The 24028-nt window shown below is 33.2% G+C and overlaps 1 protein-coding gene and 1 pseudogene across 2 annotated transcripts in view; one reads left to right on the plus strand and one right to left on the minus strand.

Annotated features, from left to right (window-relative positions):
• The window catches only part of NECTIN3 (nectin cell adhesion molecule 3), a 56445-nt gene that overhangs the window by 20661 nt on the left and 11756 nt on the right, over window positions 1-24028 (minus strand). Inside the window, exons 1-3 of one of the 2 annotated variants that reach the window (XM_016118777.2) lie at window positions 20482-20508; window positions 20143-20288; window positions 5251-5592 (exon numbers count right to left, since the gene is read on the minus strand). In XM_016118777.2, coding sequence (XP_015974263.1) covers window positions 5251-5592; window positions 20143-20155 — 355 coding nt within the window. In that variant the 5' untranslated portion in view covers window positions 20156-20288; window positions 20482-20508. Of the gene's footprint in view, window positions 1-5250; window positions 5593-20142; window positions 20289-20481; window positions 20509-24028 lie in introns of those variants that run through there. The other variant, XM_016118774.2, reaches the window with a different exon arrangement.
• LOC118602563 lies at window positions 14465-14583 on the plus strand (annotated as a pseudogene).

The following is a 24028-nucleotide window of genomic DNA, read 5'->3' on the forward strand; positions in this document are numbered from 1 at the left end:
GTTTTTACTTCCCTTTTATGGTTCGCTGCTTTTTTTTATACTAAAAAATACTACACTACTTCAAGGCCAATTACAAAATGATATATATATAGCTTCTAGTTCTCTGCAGAAATTTTGTAGAGTGACTTATCTCTTCAAATGGTAAGCACTGTTGTTTAACAGCGTGTCTAATAATTACAACATCTTATATCTTCGTAGGTCCTTCTGTTGTTGTTTTTGTTGACTGCTGCTTATGAGGTCTTTACTTGTATGCCTGGTTATTCAAGCAGACTATATGCCTGTTTTTGAATAATAAAGGTAGAAATAATTTGAGGTATAGAATAAAAGTACCTTTCCTCCAAAAAAAAAAAAATCTGTGTTTTCTCCTGCCAAGCTCCTGCAAAACATCAACCTATCTAGATCTCCTTAATTTAATTAAGTTCAGACTATTCAGGTGATATACACCAGGGCTAGAAATCCATAAAGAAGCCTAGTTTACTTCTGGCTTACTATTTTGAAAAGGTAAGTCTTTGGGGGTACCATGTGAATATGAGAAGGGTTATTAGACATCCCATCTTGAGCAGAATTGCATTTAGACATTTGTCTCACTTCTCTAGGCTCTCAAAATCTTAGCTTAGCATCTCAGGTGTTTCTTCATCATTGTCTAATGTCTTCAAGTTGAATCCAGCTTTCAGCTTTTAGTGTTAGGCTTACTTCTGTTTTCACCTTCAGAAAAATTTTGGTCTTGTTATATTTCTCACCATGTTGTTATTTCTTTGAAGTTTTCAATGGTGTTTTCTTATACTTCATCCCCAGTTGGAGAGGTAAATGATATATGCCATCACAAATAGAAGCTTTTATCTTTAAGGAACTTAAAAATTTATTTTAAAGTCAATTTTAAATTGTTATTTCTACTTCTGAAGGGAATCAATCTCCTGGTTGTAGATTTTACTGGCTATCAAGTTACTTTTCTCATATTATACAATATTTTAGTTAACTTCTCTGTACCGTTCTCTAGCAGTTTTGCTGTTGCTTCCTCTTAAGATGCTATCCAATGCCCTGTATACTCTGACTGGGGGGTGCGTAGTGTTCCCAGCCCTGTGTAAATGTCAGGATTGTTAAGCCTACTGCTTTTCTTGGTTCTATCCCTCACCTCAAGCTTCCTCTAACATATATACAGATCAGTACTAAAACAAAGATTTCAGAAGGGCCTTTCTCTGTATCTCTAAAGTGTTCTCTACAGTTCTCGTCCTCTCTCACTCCTTTCCTTCCTCCCTCCCTCTCTCTCTGTCTCTCTCTCTTCCCCTCCCCACTCTCCATGCTCCCTTTTTTCCAGGATTCTCCTCCACAGATTCTAATCACCTTGTCCTCCCTGACTTTCAATCTGTCTCAACACAGTGAGACCACCATCCTCTGCTTTTAACTACTTGTCACTGAGCTATAGCCTGGAAACTGCCTTAAAGAGAAAGGTGGAACATTTATTAAGACTCATTTCTGTTTTCCTTCTTTCAGGGTTCATAATCCTACACTGCCTATCGTCCAATGACTAAGAACTGTTCCTTACTTGCCTGATTTTATTGTTCCTAGGAAAAGAGGATAAATATAGTCCTGGTCACTCCATCATACCCAGCAGTAGAAGTCTATTTCTTAATTGCAAAATTTTTACTACTAAAAATTGGGAACACAGAAAAATTATCTATGACTGCAGTATTCTAGTACAGTAATTATCATACTCTTCCACTTCTTTCTCTTTATTTCTATTTCCAGTTTCTATGTAGATGTAATCATGGCATGTCTACAATTCTGTGGCTTATTTTTTTTAAGCAATAACATTTCTCAACCACAATCTTAGCAATTATATAATATCTAGAGGAAGTACCCAATTGTATAATAATTCCTACTATGGGACGTTGTTGTTCAATTTTGCTATAACTTTTTGTAATATCACATTCCCTTAATTTAGTTTCCATTACTACCATTCCACTGAAACTCTAATGTCATCCTCTAACCAACAGGCTCAGTACTTTTTGTTGCCTATTCTCTTTGACTAACTTTGCAGATTTTGATACTTCGGCACAGTTCCTCCCAATCAATTCCAAAATTCCAAAAATAATCAAATACTAATACCTTAAGGTATTTATTGTAAGTAGTGAATTAACTTGTGAGCTATGCATTTATAATATAGGCTGTGTGCCATCCTTAGGAGAAATGAAATAATGGTCATTCAAGTCATTTTCTATAGGGTTTAATTCTCACCGTGGAAAAAGGCTGCTAATCTTTAAAACTTTATCTTCTCTTGATATGAACAATATTACTTTGCCCAAGTTTTTCTCAAACCTCTCTTTGTGCTCTTCATCTCTATTTCTTCCAACTTATGCCTTAATAAATACTCAGTCCAAGGCCTTTACTTATTTTTTGTATCTCCCTCAAAAACTTTTATCTTATAAACACTACTACCTATTAAATCAATGGTTATGTAATTTACTCAATCACTAAAGTTCAAAACTTGTTATTATTAATAGCTCCTTTGTTTCTTATATCCAGTCGGTTATAAAGTCCTTCTAGTTATTCCTTTGTAATAGCTCCCTCTACTCAAGTGGCAGACATTAGAAGATTAATTTCAAGCCCTCATGGTCTCATGGCTGAGGCATTATAATTTCAGTAGCTCTTCATTTCAATTCATCAAAAACACCAGACTGATCATCCTAAATCACAACTTTCATCACGTTACTACCTAAATCAAGTCTACTATGAGTTAGACATCCCTCTAAGCAAGGTGAGAAGATGGTCAAAGTAGTGTTTCTAAAACTTCCCTGTGCATATATATCACTTGGGGATCCTGCTAAAATGTAGATTTATCACTCAATAAGTCTAAGAGGGATCTTAAATTCTGTATTTCTAACAAGCTTCCAAGTGATATCAATGCTGTTACCTTAAAAACAGAAAGAGTCTAAGTAGAAAAAGGAAAGTGAGAAGAAGCACAACACTGTACATTCGGTTCACATTTCCAGTAACATAAAGCTCAAATTCCCTTACTCTACCTTTCTAGTCTTTAATTATTGTACTTTATATAAATTCTCTGAACAATCAACAAATAATTCAGTGGTTACACTAATGAGTGTTTTCTCAACAGTGAGTGATCTCTCGTCTCCTCCCCCAGAGGACATATGGCAATATCTGGAGACATTCTAAGTTGTCACAACTAAGGGACTGCTACTAGCACCTACTGAGTAGGGGCCATGGATGCTGCTAAAGTCTATAATGGACTTTTATAACACAACAAAATATTCCAGCCCCAAATTTCAACAATGCTGAAGTTGAAGAAATTCTGCCGTAATGTACATTGTTTTCAGCATCCCTGCATTGGCTCACATACTCTCCTTATACTTCTTCCCTTTTTGCCTATCCAAAACCCAGCCACCACTCAAGAGCTGGCTCAACTATTTTTTCTACAAAACATTTTAAAACTACCAAGTTCACCAATCCATTCCTATATCCTGATTGAAATAATATTTAGTGTATGACTGCTGTATACCAGGAATTCAGTCTTTAGGGATAAAATGTTAAATTTTAAAGTGTAGAATTATAGCTCACCACACATTGACAGTAAAGAAAACAAATAATTAGTATGGTAACTGCTACAATGAAGGCATGGTCAAGATACAACCACGAAAGAGTGGGGGAAAAAAAAAAAAACAGAAAATTGTGTATATGTGTGGAGGGTGTGGGTGGGTAGATTTGTCAAGAATGGCTTCCAAATGATGTGGTTTGATGAATAGTAATTAAATAGCAAGGATGTAAGAGAGAGAGAAGACAAAAAATAAGTCAATTCAGGCATTAAAACACATGTAAAAGCATAAAAAGATATTAACAGAACTACAAATAGTTTATTACAATCATAAAATTTGGATTTTGGGAGTAGTGGAGCAAGAAATGAAATAGGTGAAGGTAAAGTAGCAGGCATGGGTAAAATCATGACTGTCTTGTACGGTCTTGAGTTTTAAAGCATTGAGTACTGTATTAATTTAGGGGAAATTACTAAAATTTAAAACAAAAAAAAAGTTTATTCCCAAGAGCTCTCTCTTCCATAAACAAATTATTTTCTTGACACTAAACTCTCTGTGACCTTTTTTACCGTGATGGCCTGCACTTAACTTTTCAGATATTTCTGCCACACCTTCTAATCAAAACATTTTTCAAACTATCAATTTCTTAAACATAAGTTATATTTCCCCACAGTTCTCAGGGCAGTGCAGTAAACATATAAAATCCTCAAATATCTAATTTTATTTTTAAATTTACATAGTATCTCTCAACATGAAAAAAAAAAAACATATAACAAATTTGGATAAAATTGCTTTACTACATTCCAGAGACTCTAAAATTAAATACTAGGGGCTATCTACTTGTTTGGTTCTCTGGAAGCAGACATTAAGACCAAGTGAGAAGTGCAAAAGGCTTATTAAGGAGTAATAGCTGGGAGAAAAGTGAAAAAAAAAAAAAAAGGATTAAGTAGGGGGACCTATCTGGAGACCTAATGAAGTCCCTGTCAAGCAAACAAGATGATCTGGAGCAAAGACTGTCCCTGCCAAAGGACTCCCACTTTGGGTGGAAATAGCTAAGGGTGCTATTACTCCTTGATCCTTATTCTACCATTCAAAAGTACTCAGCAGAATTTCTAAACTGTTTTATCTTTCATGCAAGTGGCTACCTTAATGCTAATAGGCTCATTCTAAATTCCACTACAAACTTTAACATTTTTAGAAACAGAAAAAGACAGATCTTTCATTAGGAAAAATAAGTCCAAGATTCAAATAGCTATGTAAATCCACAATAGCAGAAATAAAATTCAATATGAAAAACAAGTATGAGGTGTCAATGGCTCCATTAAGACAGTCACTTTAAAAAATAGAAGAGCTATTTAAAGATATTAATTACAAGTTGAAAATTTGAGGGAAAAATAATGAAAACAAGTATGTCAAAGAAACTCAGTACTTAGTATTATAAATTTAAAAATATATATATTTCATGAATAAAAGTAACATAGCTAAGAACTACACAGTATTATACAGACAGGTAGGTAGATACAGACAAGATTTTGTTTAAATTAAGAGAGCCTAGAATCAGATTTTTAAACCGAACTTGAGAAAATCATATTTGAATTATTTTATTTTAAAATTAACCTTATATATAATTTCAATCATTTAAATTCTTGAAAATACTTTTATTGTAATCCTCATGACTACCACCAAAATATTCAAGCATACTTACCTAATACAGTTACGACTGTAGAAGACTGAGCATTTCCAAGTGGGAATGTAACAGCTTTGCATATGTACTTTCCAGAATCAGAAAATCCTATGTTGTGTAGTGTAATTGTTGCATCATTAAGTGAATAGTTTTTAAACAAGACTCTTCCCTGATATTCCCCTTGAACAGAGAATCCATACTGAGGATGATGAACTGCAACAGTCTGTGAACTTTTGCCATGTATCTTCTCCCATGAAATTTGTGTTATAGTTTCATTTACTTCAATTAAACACTTCAACGAAACATTCTTTCCCCATATTGCTGTGACATGAGGCTCCACAATAATGGGTCCAGCTAAGGCACCTATGGGTAGGGAAATAAAAGTATAGCTCTCAAAATGGAAAAATGTTACTCTAAAATATCATTAATCTCCCTCCCCTCCTGTTGCTCTCTCTGCTTCCCTTCTTCTCCTCCTGTAGGTACACGTGTATACACACACACACACACACACACACACGCGCGCACACACACACACACACAAACTCCCTTCTTCCCTCCCTCTCTCCTTCTCCACTGAATAAAAGAAAGAACTGAAAAGAGCTAGATGTTACCAGGGATGATCATAAAACCAAAAGAGTGACTCTCAAATAAAGTAAATACCCATTAATAGGTGCTGCGGTGGAAAAAGCACATAGATTGAGCCAAAAATAAGCTTGAAAGCAAATCCTTCCCAGTCAAGCCTTCAGATGAGATCCCAGCCCTAGTGGATCTTGACTGCAGTCTTGTGAAGCAGACCACAGACCTCAAAAAAGAACCCATCTGGGCCATGCCTGGATTCCTGACCCCTAAAAACTGAGAAATAATAAATTTACGTTTTTCTAAAGCTATTAAGTTTTAAAGTATCTGTTAGTCAGTAATAGATAATTAATATAGAAAGATAGGATCAAAGATAATACTGAAGTATCTTCTTTTAGAGGATCCATCAAAAAATCTCTATTAAAAAAAAAACTTTCATTTAAGTTACACCAACTACTTGAAAACATTAATTTAAAAAAAAAACACACATAAATGTGAAATCAATTTTTTCCATTTCATAGATGAAAATAAAATGCCACAAGCAAAATTTAAAATAAAATGACATCGGACTTCTCCCTTATAATAATAATACCTTTCCTAAAAAGCAATGGACCAAATCTAAATCATTTTAAGGGAAATAGGACTAATATTCACGAAAACTAAAGTTAAGAAAGATGCTGTTCATTGACAAGTATATGGAAGTATAAAGAAAAAGTCCTTTGACCTTGGAGAGTTTATAACTCACATATGTATCCTGACCAAATAAATACTCAAACTAAGAAGTAAATCAATAGAAACACTCAAAAATGAAAAATATAAATAATATCTTTAAAGTTTAGTTTTATCTAAGTAATATTTTTTAATTAATACAAAAATGCAGAAGAGTATCATTTAAAAGATAATAAAGAAGAATGTACTTAATGTTCCAACAATTCTACACAAAAACTTTACATAATATTATTTCCATGAACTCTTTCGAGAGGATAGAAACCATAAATAAATGAATGCATAAATAAATAAGGCAGATATAGATACACAGGGCAAAAACTACCATCCAAGAGATGACTGAAGATATTACAAAAAAAGCACAAGTCACACTGAACACTTAACAACTATGGAAGAAAAAGGTTCTTTTTAAACCACTGCCTGCCGAAAGGATCAAGCCCCCCAAAATTCACCATCATGCTCCATCATACTTTCAAGTGGAGATAATTACTAATGCATTTTAGCAACCTATGATAAGTCTGGTACTAAGCCAGAAAATATAGACAATAAAAATGTATGAATATTAATTAAAATTTTCATATAATAACCAGATCTGTATTTAAAGAAAAAGACACAATGACCAAACAGTATACTCCAAGAATGTAAGAATATTTTCAGACTACTCATCACACTGAAGGTTCATGACTTTGATGCTAAAAAGGCATTTAACAAAATTTAACACTCATTATCTGATTAAAAAAAAAAATCTAACAACTGAGAAAAGGATTTTTAATAATAAAGTTAAATCTAAGAAGGCCAGGTAAAGAGCTATTAGAACCAATAAAGCTTATAAAGCATGCATGCACAATATATAGAAAATACAAAGTCAATGTTGTAATAACCTTTACAAATTTACTCCAAAAAAAAAAAAATTAATACTTGCAAAACACTGATATTTAAAACATTTATGAATAAAGTTCTAAAGAACCTATAAAAATGAGAGACTTCTGGATGAAAATATTGAATACAATATAGATCTCAAATCTCCCCATATTAAGACACAAATTAAATGCAATTGCAGTGGAAACCCTGGTAAAAATTCTTTAAACCAGACTAGGAACAATAACTATAAAATATCTCAAAAACAACAATGGCTCAGGAGGAGAGAGGAAAAAATGTTAAAGTAAAAATAATAAAAAGCTTACTATTAATATCTTAAAAACAACTGAGAGTACATAATCAGACCAATATATATATAATGGCATATGGTATAAAATGAAGTTAATTATTTTCTATGAGTGGAGAAATAATGAATTTAGTCAAGAAATGCTAAAAAAAACAAGAGCTAAATATTTGGAAACAGATCCCTACTATACATTAAACACACACATACACATACCCAGATGGACTAAAGATCTAAATGTAAAAAAATTAGTCGCATATACCTGTACACATACTGACAATAACTTTTTGTATGTTCTGGCAGATAATGTTATTACTTACTCCTAGGGAATGGGATTACTGAGGATTAAAGAAAGAATTTTTAGTTTTTACTTTGTGCTCTTCTTCAATGTCAGAATGATTTACAACAAGTAATTTGTATAATTGAAAGCAAATTAAAAATAAAAATAAACAGAATTATCCTCCTCACACCTCAGATAGAGGTGGAAGAAAGACAGGATAAAGGAAATGTTATAGACTGATTGTGTCCCTCCAAAATTTAGATGCTGAAGCCCTAACCTTTGAAGTGATGATATCTGGAAGTGGGGCTTTTGTGTAATAATTATATTTATATGAGGTCATGAGTGTGGGGCCCCCATGCAGACATTAGAAAAGGAAGAGAGATGAGCACATGTGAGAACAAAACAATAAATAAGGTGACTGTCTACAAGTCAAGAAGAGGGTCCTCTCTAAGAAGCTAATCTGCTTGTACTTTGATCTTTGATGTCTCAGCCTCCAGCACTGAAAAATAAATATCTTGTTAAAGGCACTCAGTATATATAGTGTTCTGTCATAGCAAATATCAGAATAATATGAGACGAAGAGTGCTAATTATATATCCTTACGACCTATAAGAACCATGGCCTAGGGGACCATCATCACTAAAGGGAGTATTTAGAGATAGGAAAAAGAACAAATGGATCCACTAAATCGAAAACATTTAAAATACTCTACATTTAAATGGAGAAAGCCACACTTAGTATAACAGCAAAGACAGAAAAAACATCAAGTAAAAGGCTGATAGATTTGACCAGAAAAACTAAGCCCTAATGAACAGAGCTTGAGTAGATATGTACAAGGGATGGGGGGGACACAAACAAACCTATAAATGACTATTTTAATGTGTTCAATTTTATAACTTTACTAGTAAACAAATATTAATGTAAATATCAGGTTTTTATTTTCCATTTTTTGCCTTAATATCTAGGAGGTAATGAGGGATTTTTACTTTCTAATTTTTTCTAAAAAAAAAAATTTGGAGTAATTTTTACTAGTTGCAAAAGTAAATTTTGATGTAAATTTTTCCTTGGTTCAACTCTTAAATCTTTGACTAAGACTTTATATTATCCTTCAAGTATTTCTAATTTGGCTTTCCCTGAGATTTCATAAGCTTCTAATGATACATGTCCTTTTTTGTATTTTAAATAGCCAGAGTTAGTTTCAATTGCTTGCAAACAGAAGTATCTAATACATTTCCAATCCTAAACTAAACCCAAAAGTTAAAAATCATTTCTGAATAAGATTTTTCCCCAAAGATTCTTAAAACCATGGAGAAACACTCACATACACATATAAAAATGCATACATAAAAGTATGCTGTTCTAAAGAAAGTGATGGACCAGAGATATAAGTTTAGAGTAATTAGCATACAAAAAGGTATATAAAGTCATGAGACTGAATGAAATCACTTATAGAATATTAATAGCATAAAGACCAAGCATCCATGGTGCATTGAAACAGTAAAAGGTTTGAAAATTGAGTACAATTCAAAAAGCAAGATGGCAAAAGAATAGCAAGGGAAGAAAGAGTATCAAGAAGTATCCTGCACAGTAAGTGAAGAACCTAGAAAGAGAAACTGATCATGCTGCTAAAAGGTCAAAAAAAGAGAAAGACTCATAATAACCAATAAATTTAGCAACTGTCTTGGTAAGTAGTGAGGACATAACCCTGATTGGAAGAGATTTATAACAGTGTAGAGACTTCTGCTTCTCACCAAGGAGGAGTAACAGAATTTACCCTCCTGCCTGAAACAACCATTTCAAGACAGTGATCAACAGGCAACTGAGAGACAGTAAACACACAAGGTGAGCCTGATGATTGGCCTCAGCTTACTATCTGGAGTGAATTCCAAGGCCTCAACGTGGAGTAAACCTAAATATCCAGGCAGTCTCCCCGAGTTCTATCCAACATTCTAGCCAGTACAATCAGACAAGAAAAAAGGGCATCCAGATTAGAAAATAAAATTGTCTTTATTCACAGAACAACATAATCGTCTGTGTAGTAAATCTGATGGAATCTGGAAAAAGCTATTATAAAAAGGGTAGTAGCAGCAATTCTTATGTAAGACCTAAGATTAATATACAAAAATTAATTGTATTTTTATGTATTGGCAATGAAAAATGAGAAAAAATTTAAAACTGCTGTTTAGAATAGCATCACACATAGAAAAAGATGAAATAATGATAAATTTGACAAAAGCTACAAAAACCTGTACAGTTAAAACAAAATTTGCTGAGAGAAATTAAAGACCCAAATAAATGGAAAGGTATGCTTAGGACTCAAAAAAAAACAAAAAGAAAAAAAAACTTAAAATGTTAATTCTCTTGAAATTGATCTAGAGGTTCAACACAATCGCAATCAAAATTCAACCAGATATTTTATAAAAATTGACAATCTGTTTCTAAAATTCATATGGAAATGCAAATGTAAGGTTTTGTCACCTTAGGTTGGCAAATATTTCTTAGTTACGTTACCAGAAACACAATCAATGGATTTTATCAAAATTAAAATTTTCTGCTCTTCAAAAGGCAGTCAAGATAAACCTCTTAATGGAGAAAAAATCTGTACAAAACATATTTGATAAAGGACTTGTTAATATCTGATAAAGAACTTGAATCCAAAATATAAAGAACTATTAAAACTCCATAAAAAGAAAAAAAAACAATAAAAAATAAGCAAAAGATCTGAACAGACATATCACCAAACAGCACATGAAAAGATGCTCAACATCATTAGGGAAATGAAAAGTAAGACCACAAAAATATACCAGGACATATCCAGTAGAGCGGCTAAAAATAAGAAGACTGAAGTGTGAGAGAGAGTGTGGAGGAACTAAAACTCTCCTACATTGCTGGTTGAACTATAAAATTGTACAACCACACTGAAGACACTTCGGCAGTTTCTTATTATAAAATTAAACACGACGACCATGTTATCCACCCATTTCACTATGTTTTTACTCATTAGAAAAGGAAAGGTATCTATACAAAAACTTGTATACAAATGTTTATAGCAGGTTTATTTGTAATAGCCAAAACTGAAACCAACTCAAATGGCAATCAACAGGTGAATGAATAAAAAAACTGTGATATACCAATATAATGAATACTACTCAGCAATAAAAAGAAATATCTAACTGGGAATAGACAAACTCTTTTTCAACTTGTTAAAGAATATCTACTTTAAAAACCTACAGCTAACATCATACTTAATAATGAGAATCTGGAAGCTTTTCCAGTAAGATGAGGAGCAAGGAAAGGATGTCCCCTTTATTGTACTCATACTGGAAGTTCTAGCTAATAAGAAAAAAAAAAATAAAATGTATAGTGATTGAAAAGGAAAACAAAATTTTGCTCATAGATGACATGATTGTCTATATAGAAAATCAGAAAGAACTGACAAAAAAACTCAAATAAGTAATTACGTGGTTGCACTATACAATTGCTTTCCTATATAATATCAATGGACAAGCTCCATTTAAAATTAAAAACAAAATATTGTTTTTATTAGTACCTCAAAATTAAATATTTAAGTATAAATCTAACAAAATATGTATAAGATCTATATAAGGAAAACTGATCAAAGAAATCAAAGAACTAAATAAATGTAAATATTCCATGTTTATAGAAAAGACTCAATATTGTCAAGGTGTCAGTTCTCCCCAACTCGATCTTACAGATTCAATACAATCCCAGTCGAAATATCCACAAGTTATTTTGTGAATACTGACTGATTCTAAAAATGTATATGGAGAAACAAAAGACCCAGAATAGCCAACACAATATCCAAGGAGAAGAACAAAGTCAGAGTACTGACACTACCTGACTTGAAGGCTTACTATAAAGCTAAAGTAATCAAGAGAGTGCATCACTGGTTAAAAATTAGACAAATAGATTGATGAAACAGAACCCAGAAAAAGATTCATGTAACTATAGTCAATAGATCTTTGACAAAGGGGCAAAGGCAATATAATGGAGCAAAGAGTCTTTTAAACAAATGATACTATAACAACTGGACATATGGATGCATAAATATGATGAAGACTTTACACCCTTCACAAAAATTAAAACTGATCACCAACCTAAATGTAAAACACAAAACTATAAAACTCCTAGAAGGTAACATAGGAAAAAATCTAAAGGGTCTTGGGTACGGCAATGACTTTTTACATACAACATCAAAAACATAATCTATGAAAGAAACAATGGGTAAGTAGGATAACAATGACATAAAAGTTTCTGCTCTAAAAAAGACATATCTAATAAGGATCATTATTCAAAACATAAAAATAATTTTTAAAACTCAACAAGAAAACAGCCAACCTAATTTTTAAAAATGGGCCAAAACCCTGAACAGACATCTAACTAAAGAAAATATACAAACAGTAAATAAAGTACCATTACATACCTATCAGAAAGGCCAAAATCCAAACACTGACAACATGAAATGCTGACAAGGATGTGGAATAGAAGGAACTCCCATTCAATGCTGGTGTGAATGAAAATGGTACAGCCACTCTAGAAGACAGTTGGGCGATTTCTTACAACACTAAATATACTTTTACCACAGGACTCACCAATGTTCTCCTTGGTATTTGTCCAAATGAGTAAAAAGCTTAGGTCTACACAGTAACCTGCATGTGAATGTTTACAGCAACTTTATTCATAATTGCCAACACCTGGAAGCAACCCAGGTGTCCTGTAGGTGAATAGATAAATTATGGTACATCCAAAGGATCAAGTCATGAAAAGACATAAAGAAACCTTAAATGCATACGAAGTTAAAAAGGTTAATTGGTAAAAGCAACACATACTGAAAGATCCCAACTATACAATATTCTGAGAAAGACAAAACTAAAAAGCAAAAAGATTACTGGTTGTCAGGGGTTAGAGGAGAGGGAGAAATGAATAGGAGGTGGAACTCGGAATTTTTAGAACAGTGAAGCTACTCTATATGATACTATAATGATAAATGCATGTCATTATACATTTGACAAGATCCACAGAATGCACAATACCAAGAGTAAACTGTAAATGTAAACTATAGCTTTTGGGTGATTATGATGTGTCAATGTAGGTTCAATGATGGTAACAAATGCACCACTGTGGTAGGGAATGATGATCCTGGCAGAAGAGGGGGAAGTGTGGAGAAAGGAGCCAGGGGTATATGTGAACTCTGTACTTTTCATTCGGTTTTGCTGTATACTAAAATTGCTCTAAAAATTTTAAAGTTTATTAAAAATTTTGAAAGGAATACTCATATAACCAAATACTACTCAGTAATAAAAGGAAATAAACTGATACATGCAACAATATGGATGAATTTCAAAATAATTATGCTGAAAGAAGACAGAAAAAGAGTACACAGAGTACGATTCATTTATACAAAGCTCTGGAAAATGCAAGCTACTTTGTGGTGACAGAAAGGTCAGTGCTTGCTTGGGGGAAGAAGAGTAGGAAAGGATAAGATAGATGATTTAGGGAAGAAGAAACTCTTGAGATGATGGATAACATTCGCCATCTTCATTCATTAGTAATGATTTATTAAATTATCTGTTAGCTGTATAACTTTGTTAAAACTTACCAAATTGTACACCTTATATATGTTCAGCTTATTACATATCATTTATACCCAGTAAAGCTGTTTATTAAAAAAAAGTGAGAACAGGAGAGGGATTGGAAAACATTTAGAATATAGGTAACTTTTGATATGATTTTTACCAGAAAGGCAGGCAAAAAGATCAGACAGCAGCTCAAGAGACACAGGTTGGGTCAGAGAGAGTATTTTTTTAATGGGAGATATTATAGCATATTTTTATGCTTATTAAAATGATTGAAAAGAAAAATTTATGCAATAGATGGGGCAACTGTTAAAACACCTTTCATAAGAAACAGTAGGGGACGGTGAGGGATATCACTGACCAGTCACTGTGCAACCACTGTAGCAGACAGTCTACCAGTTTAGACAGACAGGTTGGTAGATGTGGTAGTAAAAGTTCTTTTTTAACTACTAGCCTCACCACCACCCCCCCACCCCCCGCACCTGCCTTATCTGCTAGGCTAGGAAGACCATTCCAGGCTAAGCGAAGATTCAGTAGGAGGCCAAAATACAGAAATAAAATACGACTGGTGAGAAAGCTTAATCCAAAATGGGTAAAGGGTAGTAATCAGAAATGACACAGTAGAGAACTAGAACTAGTCTTTTAATTATCCTCTGGCACAGTGCTCCATCACTCCCTAAAACACCACTGTCCTATCCGCTAGCCACATGTGGCTATTTAAACCTATTAAACAAAATTTAAAATTCAGGTTTTCAGGTACACCAGCCATATTCCAAGTGCACAACTGCCGCATGTGGCAAATGATTATAGTTCTGAGGAGTATGGCTTATATTACTTTACTGCACAAAGTTTTAGACAGTATAATTCTAGAATAGAAATTCAATAAAAGTTAACTTCTATGGCCATGCTACCCTGAACAAGCCCGATCCCACCTGATCTCAGAAGTTAAGCAGGGTCGGGCCTGGTTAGTACTTGGATGGAAGACCACCTAGGAAGATCAGGTGCTGCAGGCGTGATAGATAGATAGATAGATAGATAGATAGATAGATAGATAGATAGATAGATAGATAGAGGTTACCTTCTTTTCTAACTATAGGTCTAGCATTTTATACAAAACTAAAAAAAAAAAAAAAAGCCTCAGAGAGTTAATTTTTAAAAGGTTAGATTTATATAATTATTTACAAATAACCAACACAAAGAATGAAAGGTACAACAGATCACAAATTTCTACCACAATATTCCCTATATATTAACATTAAATATAGATTTCATCTTACTATATATCATCTCTATTCATCTTTAAGTAGGAATTTCAGCCTTTATAAAATGACCTTTCTAAAATGTCATTTCCACCACCTAGTCTCAATTATTATCTTTTAATTTCAAATAAATAAAATATTTTGATTTAACCAACTAAAGTAAATAAAGGTTCTCTTCAGTTGAATATACTTTATACTTAAAAACACAATTTCTTCATATTTTCAGAACAGAAGCACAAAATCTTAGATCAAGTGGAGAATTTAGAGGGTACCTACTGAAACTTCTTTTACAGTGACAGCGTAGTAACTTGCCCTTATCATACAGCCAGCAGCAAAACAGACAAGAAGAAGCCTCCTGGCTTTAAAAAGTAATCTTTTAAATTCCATCATGTTTAGCACATTATGAAGAAATTCTAAATGTTTCACAGAAAGAACACCTAGAAAGACTATTAGTTGAGACATTTCAAAGCTCAGTAATTTTCAAAATAAAAGGGTGGAGAGGGACTGTAGTTATTAAGTCAGTACTATTTCCACCAGAGGTGAAATGCATGGAAGAATGAAACTTCCCAACAATTATTAAGAATTTGCTCTTTTAATTCCCATTTCAACCTGTGAAACTGCCAATTTTTAAACAATGAAACTGTTTAAATGAATTTATGAGTTTTAATCATAATACAATGTATCCCCCAAAATACTATAGTAATTATATTATCTTAGGCTTTACCATTATCCTAGCAGTAAATTTTATAATCAAAGGTAAACAATTTCAACCAAAGTGTTTTTTAATCATTCTAATGAGTTTATTTCTGATCCTTTAACATTAAGTGATACATAAAAACAGAAGGCCTATGAACATGTAAACGTTCATAGGTGAAGTAGACATTTTAAAGAACTAGTGCTTTGAAAACACTGATGTAATATCAATTCTCATAAATGATAGCCTTCTATAATGATTTGCATATAAATTCATAAACATATTTATAAAATGCACTAATAATTCCAAAATCTCAAATGTATTGTTTTAAAGAGGCATCTCTAAACAAGTACTTGGTACTTATGGTTCAGTAGGATACTTTTCAGACTGAAGAATGATACTTAAGATTGTGAATAATAGGGTGGAATAAAAAAACTTTGGAGCCAGACTAAACTTGACTCAAGAACACAAAGACCTCTAAATTATTACCAGTGTGAACCTGGGTACTTGAAAGCCTGCTTTATCACCTATAAAATGGGACTACAGTCACCTAATTAATAAGGTTTCAGTAAAATTTAACAGAAAAAATTCAAACACAGGAGTGTGCACTTACTAAGCACCCAAGGAAGAACTGCTAGAGGAACTGTTTGAGGTCCAGTTAAAGCTAAAGCCTGATTCTGTAGTGGCACCAGTCTATACAGTTATGATTTTTTTTTTTTCCTCCCCAAACACCACTAGTAGAAGAAAGGTAAGTATAAATAATTTGTGCAACTGAACTGATTTAGAGAAGATTTTTTAAGGCTGGGTGTAACTGAAGAAAAACACTGGGGATCAGACATTACAAGACAAGTCTAGGTTGAAAAATAAGTGAACTAATATGGACAAAATATAGTATGTATGGTATATAGTAAGAGTGCAAATATTAAATTTTATTCACTGAATATTAAAGACTAGGTACTGTAAGACAGAAAGTAGCATAGCCTGAGACTTCCAAGAGCTGAGAATCTATAGAAAATAAGACATACAAGATTATTAAGGGTAGAGTGACCATATAAATTGCTATCTAATCCAAAACATTTTTTAGAGTAAAAGGGCAGTGAAGGAGCATTACTGGTATTTATCCCAGAATAACAGTTGTAAACCTAGATATTCCAAGGGGAATATATCCTCTGAAGGACACTCTAGTTAAAGGTACAAGTGTACAGACTTGGGAGAAGGAAGGAGAGAAGTGTGAGAAAAGTTCCATCGAAAAAAGCAAAGTTCTCCTTCAGCTAAGCCTAAACTAGCAATTCTAATTTTATTTTGGTAAATTTGTGGAAGAATAGTGAAATTTAAGTGGGATCTTAGGCAAGTTGAGTTTTTCAAAGCAGAGAAAGGGCAAAAGTAGAAAGAACAAAAGTGAAGAGATTCACAGAAACAGAAAATGCAAAGGTAGTTTGAAAGAAGTCAGGAAAATCCAAGTACTGGTAACAAAATAACAAAGATGAAGCCAGAAATGCAAATTTCTTATTTTGGTTTGTTTGAACATCCACTTTTTTTTTCACTGACACTTATTTTACACCTACCTAAACTGGCCAGGCTTAATGCTATGGAGAAAAAGAAGGTATATTCCTTACTTTTCAGGAGCTTAAAGCCAAGTCAGAAAAACTATAAATAGAGAAAAATAAGAATATTGTAGAGAAAAAATATAGTAAGCTAAAAATTAGCAGGAGTATTAAGAAAATTCATCTAGCAGAAGTTCACATATTAGTGTGAAAAAAGAAAGCTCAGATGGAGGAAGACCAATTAGGTGTGAAAATGGGAATGCAATCTTATCTCAAAAAAGGGTCTTTGCAGATTAAATTAAAGATCTTGGAATAAGGACATTCTGGATTATCCAAGTGGGACCTAAATTCAATGACAAGTATCCTTAAAAGTGACACACAAAGGAAAGACAGAAAAGGCCATGTAAAAAAGGCAGAGAATTGAGTTACATACTCACAAGTCAAAGAAGTCACTAGAAGATAGAAGAATCAAAGAACAGAATCTCCTCTAGAGCTTTCTGGAGGGAATGTGGCCCTGTGGACACCTGGATTTGGGAACTCTATATTTCAAAACAGTAAGAAAATGAATTTGTTGTTTTAAGTCACAAAGTTTATGGTAATTTGTTATGGTGGCTCTAGCAAACTAATGGAGGAGCTACACTAAACTAGGCATGAAAGAATAAATGCCCAGAACAAGAATAATGACAATACAAAAGTCCTAGAATCATTGTGTCGATTTAGAAGAATTTTCCTTCTTTATTCTAAATGTAAAGAAAAATTTTACAGATAAAGACCAAAGAAAAGCACAATTACAACCTCAATAGGTCTCAAATTCCTCATCTATAAAAGAAAAAATCTGGACTAGAAAAGTGGTTTCAAATTGTTCTCCAAGTCCAATTCTAATAATGTAACTCAATGAAGGGATAGGGAGAGTGTACATAAGAGAATTTCAAAGGACAGGGCTTAGAACTTATACTAGAGCAGCTTCATTTTTGTATCTGTGAAATTGTTGAGGGAGGAAGAAGACAGGAAGAAGGAGTCGGCTAAATATTACCAAACTAGATATCTAGTCTTTGAGCACTGTTTGGTAATTTGTCCTTTCTTCTGTCTGCATCCTGAACAAAAGACTTTTATGCTATAATCTACTCTACTCTTTCTCACAAAAATTTTCATAAAAATCATCTAAGCAGCAAATATTTGTTATCCCTCTGAATCGAGGTAAGTTTGGCAATATAGCAAGCAATCTGAAAAGGGCAGTTTTTAGATTACTTGTTCCAATGACTCCAAGATCCACATTTTTCCAACTCTCTAAACTTGGGGTACAGGTAGCTTGAACATATGCAAACTTGGTTGTTATTCCTGGTGGCACTGAATGATGATATACAACCCTATGACCTTCATTCAAATCAACAATGGCCATATGTTCCACTAATTCCTTCTGGTAAGATCAGGATAGCACCAGAATAAAAATTTACAGAATGGATAGTAAAGGCTTTTAAGAAATACCTTAGACATGATGATCTTTTGCATATTAATGAGTTAACATAGCAAGCCCCAACTGCTATCCTTGTAAAGGCCTTCTTTCAAGGATGGCCTTTGGCTAGTGGTAGGAAACTTAGGTAGATATCGGGAAAGTTCCCACCATTCATTGGTAATAGTGGCTCACTGTGCCTAAACTGTTTGTATAAACTATATGGTTCATGATCAATACCTACTAGAATGTAGGTATGTGCTATGCAGAAAAGGCCTATGTAATCAGCTTCCAATAAAAACTCTGTAACATGAGTCTCTAATGAGCTTCCATGGTTGGCAACATTTTGCCTAGGTTGTCATAAGTCATTCTTGGGGGAATTAAATATGCCTTGTGACTCCACTGGGAGGGGGCTCTGAACAATCTAATGCCTGGTTGTCCCTAGACTTTGCTGACTGTGGGAGCTTTCACTGTAATAAATCATAGCCTTGAGTACAAGCCTATGCTGAGTCCTCTGAGTCTTTGGAGAAAATTACTCAATCTAATGGTGGTCTTGGGGACCGTACAACTTATCTTTTAAGAAAGATAGCATCAAAGAGCTCTTGATGGCACAGAGGCAAAAAGCACTACAAAGTAATAGGACTCTGAATGTGCGAAAGTAACAAGAACACCTTAAATATTTTTTCACTTACATTTTCCTTTTCATGTACTCACATAAGTTATGATGATTTAAAAAAAACTATGCCTATGACTATAAAACTGATAAATATAAAATGAAAGTCCAGTAATTATAAAATAAACTAATAGATATAAAATTAAAATTCTAAGTGATAGGAAAGCACTGTCATAGTTTGTGTTTTTCTTCCTTAATGGTATATAAAACTATAACGTATCTCTTAATGACCTTTTGTATTTGATAAAATGTGAGCACCAAAATTTGATTACCTAAAGCAGTAAATACATCTCACATATAAATCAGAACTAAATGCAAGTTATGATGCTCAGAAAACTAATTAGCAGAGATTTAGAGAATTATGTTTATGTTGTTTCTACATTCCATATACTTTCTAAATAAATTAAAATGTTTTATTTGTATGAATCTGTAATTCTTAAAAGTTTCTAGTTTTTCATTTTATTTGGCTTAGGAGATACGCAAAATACATAATATTTAGCTTCTAATCTTATGCAGGAACTTTAAAGTACCTTTAAACTATAGATATGTGTTATTAATTTATTGCCTCTCGACTCCAAGTGCACCTTCCATATATGCTCTGCGATAAATGGAATTACTTTAAATATTTCTCCTTTAATGCAAATATGGTGTTATGGTTTCTCAGGACACTATAGGGATGACACTATATAGGGATACTGCGTCAGTAAGGAAGAGGTTCTCCTACCATGTCCAATGCAGACCAGGAGTCCGTAGTGTGGGTATGAGAGTATCAGCTGGAGCCAGCCCCAGCAATGAGTCTAGAATTCAGTCACTCTACAACCTTGAAGCCTTGGCCTGGCACTAACCATTCCTCAGTCCTCACAACACACACACACAAAAAGACCCCATGCAGCCCAAATGTTCTTCAAGGTCTATTTTCCCCACTAACACCAGAATTTACCTACATACTCACCCATCTCCTGCATTCACAGAAGATAGCTTGCTTATTCCTTGTCTAACAACTCCGAACCAGTTCCAACCTCCTCTGCTATCAGGTGGGCTGAACTATACTTTCTCAACAAAGTCTGAACCTCTTCCAAGTTTGTCCTTCCTTGGATACTACATTATTCAAAAAAAGAAAATAATCATATGATCACCTCAAAATTAAGATAAAGCATTTGATAAAAAGCATCACAATTCTAGCAAATAGGGATAGAAACGCCTAATCTGATTTTTAAAAAGAGCTCTATTAAAGAAAAAAAAACTACAGCAAACATCATACTTAATTTTGAAATGTGGAACACATTTTTACCTCTGAGATTAGGAATGAGACAACGATGCCTGCGGTCACCACTTTAATTCAACATCATAGTGGAGGTCCTAGCCAGTGCAACAAGCAAAAAGGAAAAGAAAAAAAAAAAAAGTATAAGGATTGGAGAGAAATAAGGCTTTCATTATTCACAGATGGTATGACTGTATAGCTGGAAAATCCAAAAGATTCAGCAAAGTACTTGAAATAAATGAGGTTAGCAAGGTCTCTGGATATAAGGTCATGGTACCTAAATAAACTATATTTTTATATGCCTGAAAACAATTAGTAATATTTTAAAATATCATTTACAACAGTAACACCAAAAAACCCAAAAACTTGAAATCTACAAACTTAGAGTAAATTTAATCTAAAATGTATAATTACATAAGACCTCTAGACACAGAAAACTAGAAAGTTTTATGGAAAGTAGGTAAAGAAAACCTTAGAAAATGGAGAGATAAACCAGGTACATGGAATGGAAGATTCAGCACCATAAAGATGTCAATTTAGTTCTACATTAATTCATATAGGTTTAATGTGTTCACAATAAAAATCCCAGCAGGATTTTTTGTGGAAATTGATAAAGTGCTACTAAAATTTGTATGGAAAGGTAAAAGGCCAAGAGCAGCCACAATAAACTTGAACAAATAGGTGGACTTAATCTACCAAATACCAGGATATATTATAAAGCTATAAAGACACATTGTGATATTTGTACAAAGATGGTAAATGGACCCAAAGAAAATAGAAAAAAGTCTCAAAATAAACACAGGCATATATGGGTCTTAATTTATTTTAAAGGCAACACTGCACAGGAGAGAGTCATTTCCATAAATGGTTTTGATCTATCGGATAGTAATGGAATTAAAATTACAAACCGTACTAAAATAATCAAAAAAATAAAAACTAAATTCTAGATGTATCATACATAGTAAAGGTGAAATAATAAAGCTTATAAGGAAAAAAGTTTTCATGATGGTGTACAAGAGAAAGGTTTTGTAAGCAAGACAAAGAATTAACTGAAAGAAAAAGATTGGTTTTGACTACATGGATAGATATTAAGGAACTTCTGTTCATCTACAAACACCATTAAAAGAGTGAAAAGGCGAGCATGGAAGAAGAAATTTGTAACACATATAACTGACATACCTAGCATATATAAACAATCTCCAAAGATTGATAAAAATACAAAAAACAATTCAACTGAAAAAAAATAAATAATGGGAAGAGAATTAACAGGTACTTCTCAAGAGGATATTCAAATGAATGAACCATAATCCTTAGAATTCAGCCATGAGGTAAATAGAAATTACACTCACAATGTTATACCATTACACAGTGATCAGAATGGTTAAAAGAAAAATACTGATATTATAAAGGGTCAATGAGGATGTACGGCAACTGAAACTTGTAGGAAATGTAAGTTGTTACAAGCGCTTTGGAAAACTTTTCAATAAAAAGTTTTCAACATGCATAAAAGGAATCAGCAATTCCACCACCAAAGGAGAAGTAGTACAATGATGTCCACAGTAGTGAACTATTCATAAAAGCCTCAAAATAAAAACAACCCAAATGCTTACCCAAAATTATGAAATTAGTCATGGAACAGAATCTGTACAGTGGTATAAGGAAAAAAAAAAGAAAAAAGAAAAAAAGAAAAGAAAAAAAAGAAAAGAATAAACTACTGCTAATGCAACAACATAGATGAATCTCACAATATCAACAAATTCTATGAAGTTTAAAAACAGGTTAAAATAATTTATGGTGTCAGAAGTTGGAACTGTAGTTATTACTGAGAAAGAGAGAAGGAGTTGTGATTGGAAAGAAGTGTGAGAGAGGCTTTTGGGGTGCTGGTAAAGATTTATTTCTTGACCAGGGTGATGGTTTCATGGATATAGGCTCACTTCGTAATAGTTCATCCGACTGCACTTACATACCATGAATATTTTTCTGTGTGTATATATGTGTCAATAAAAACATTTTAATATTTCATGAATTCAAATCTCATTCAAATAAGCTCATACCACGCATTTTCAAATGCTGTATTTACCTGGAACTTTGACTTGAATCAAGCCTCAAATCTATCTCACAATATAGTCAAAACCAAAATCATTATCCCTTGGTTATGAGTTGTGTCCCTCTTAAAACATAAATTGAAGCCCGAAGTCCAAATACCTGTGAGAGTGACCTTATTTGGAAACATGGTCTTTGCAGAGGTAAGTTAAGGTTATATTGGAGTAGAGTGGGCTTACTCTAATATGACTGCTGTCCTTATGAGAGGAGCAAACCATGACAAAAATATAAAGGGAGAATGCCACGTGACAACAAAAAAGAGATTACAGCGATGTAGCTGCAATCCAAGGAATGCAAAATTGATGTCCACCACCAGAAGCTAGGATGAAGCACAGAAGGATTCTACCCAAAGTGCTGCTGACACCTCAATTTCAGATATCTAGGCTGCAGACCTAGAGAGAAAAAATTTCTGTTGTCGCAAGCCACCCAGTTTGTGGTACTTGGTTAAGGCAGCCCTAGGAAACTAATACGTTTTTCCATATAACATCTAATTCTTACCTTAACCTCCCTTTCAGCATTATTTACACTATTCCTTATCTGTCTAATACAAAAATTCTAAATGCACTAATTTTTCCCATTCATCATATTCTGGGATCATCAAGAGGTACTTTTTTACATTTTAATCTTCTATTGTTTTCAACCTTTCCCTTTCTATTACATTCTAATTCCAGCCTTAATAATTGTACATCTAGACTATCCTGCTTTTAAGTCAGTATTTCTTATGTACTTTTTCTACATCATTTCTCTGTTTCCAAACTTCCAACAACACCCTATTATATGATATTGAAAAAGCATTTGGTAATCTAGCTCTATTCTACTTTCTTCAATACATAAATACGATTGGTCCCCACGAATGCATTTTATTATTTTATCAGCTAGTTTTCACAGTACCTAAAATAATCTCTGGTGGGCACAATGCTCAATTAAATACTAATCACTACCAACATAAACTTATGTTGGAAGTATCCACACCAACATTCATATTTTAGAAGCTCACGTTAATGTCAACTCATGCCTTAGTACTGATCCATCATTCATTGTTAATTGACTCCTACTTCAATTTACTCTAAAGGTTCTACGACTCCCAACATCGCCCTGCACTCATTTATTATTTCAAAATATATCACTTAAATCACTAAAGATCAAAGCCTCTCCATAACTTACCACTCTTATACCTGGAAGTATCTCTATATATTCATCTATCATTTTATTTTTCCCTATTTAATAGAAAGAAGAGTCTCTCATCATTTCTAAGACTAGACTCTTGCATTGGTATTTTTAATGTTTCTACTTACTTTCTTTTCCTGGACTTTGCCATATCAATGTAATTCTCTCACCCACCTCCCCAGAACAAAGAAGTCTCATTATAAAAATTAAAAAGCTTTTATTCAATTTTCTGTAGTGGACATCCATGGAAAATATATCCTCTTAGACTATGGCAACGATATCCAATTTCTAAAAGTGGCAATGCCAG

Source organism: Rousettus aegyptiacus, unplaced genomic scaffold, assembly GCF_014176215.1.
Source record: "Rousettus aegyptiacus isolate mRouAeg1 unplaced genomic scaffold, mRouAeg1.p scaffold_m13_p_4, whole genome shotgun sequence".
Taxonomy (NCBI): Eukaryota; Metazoa; Chordata; class Mammalia; order Chiroptera; family Pteropodidae; genus Rousettus; species Rousettus aegyptiacus.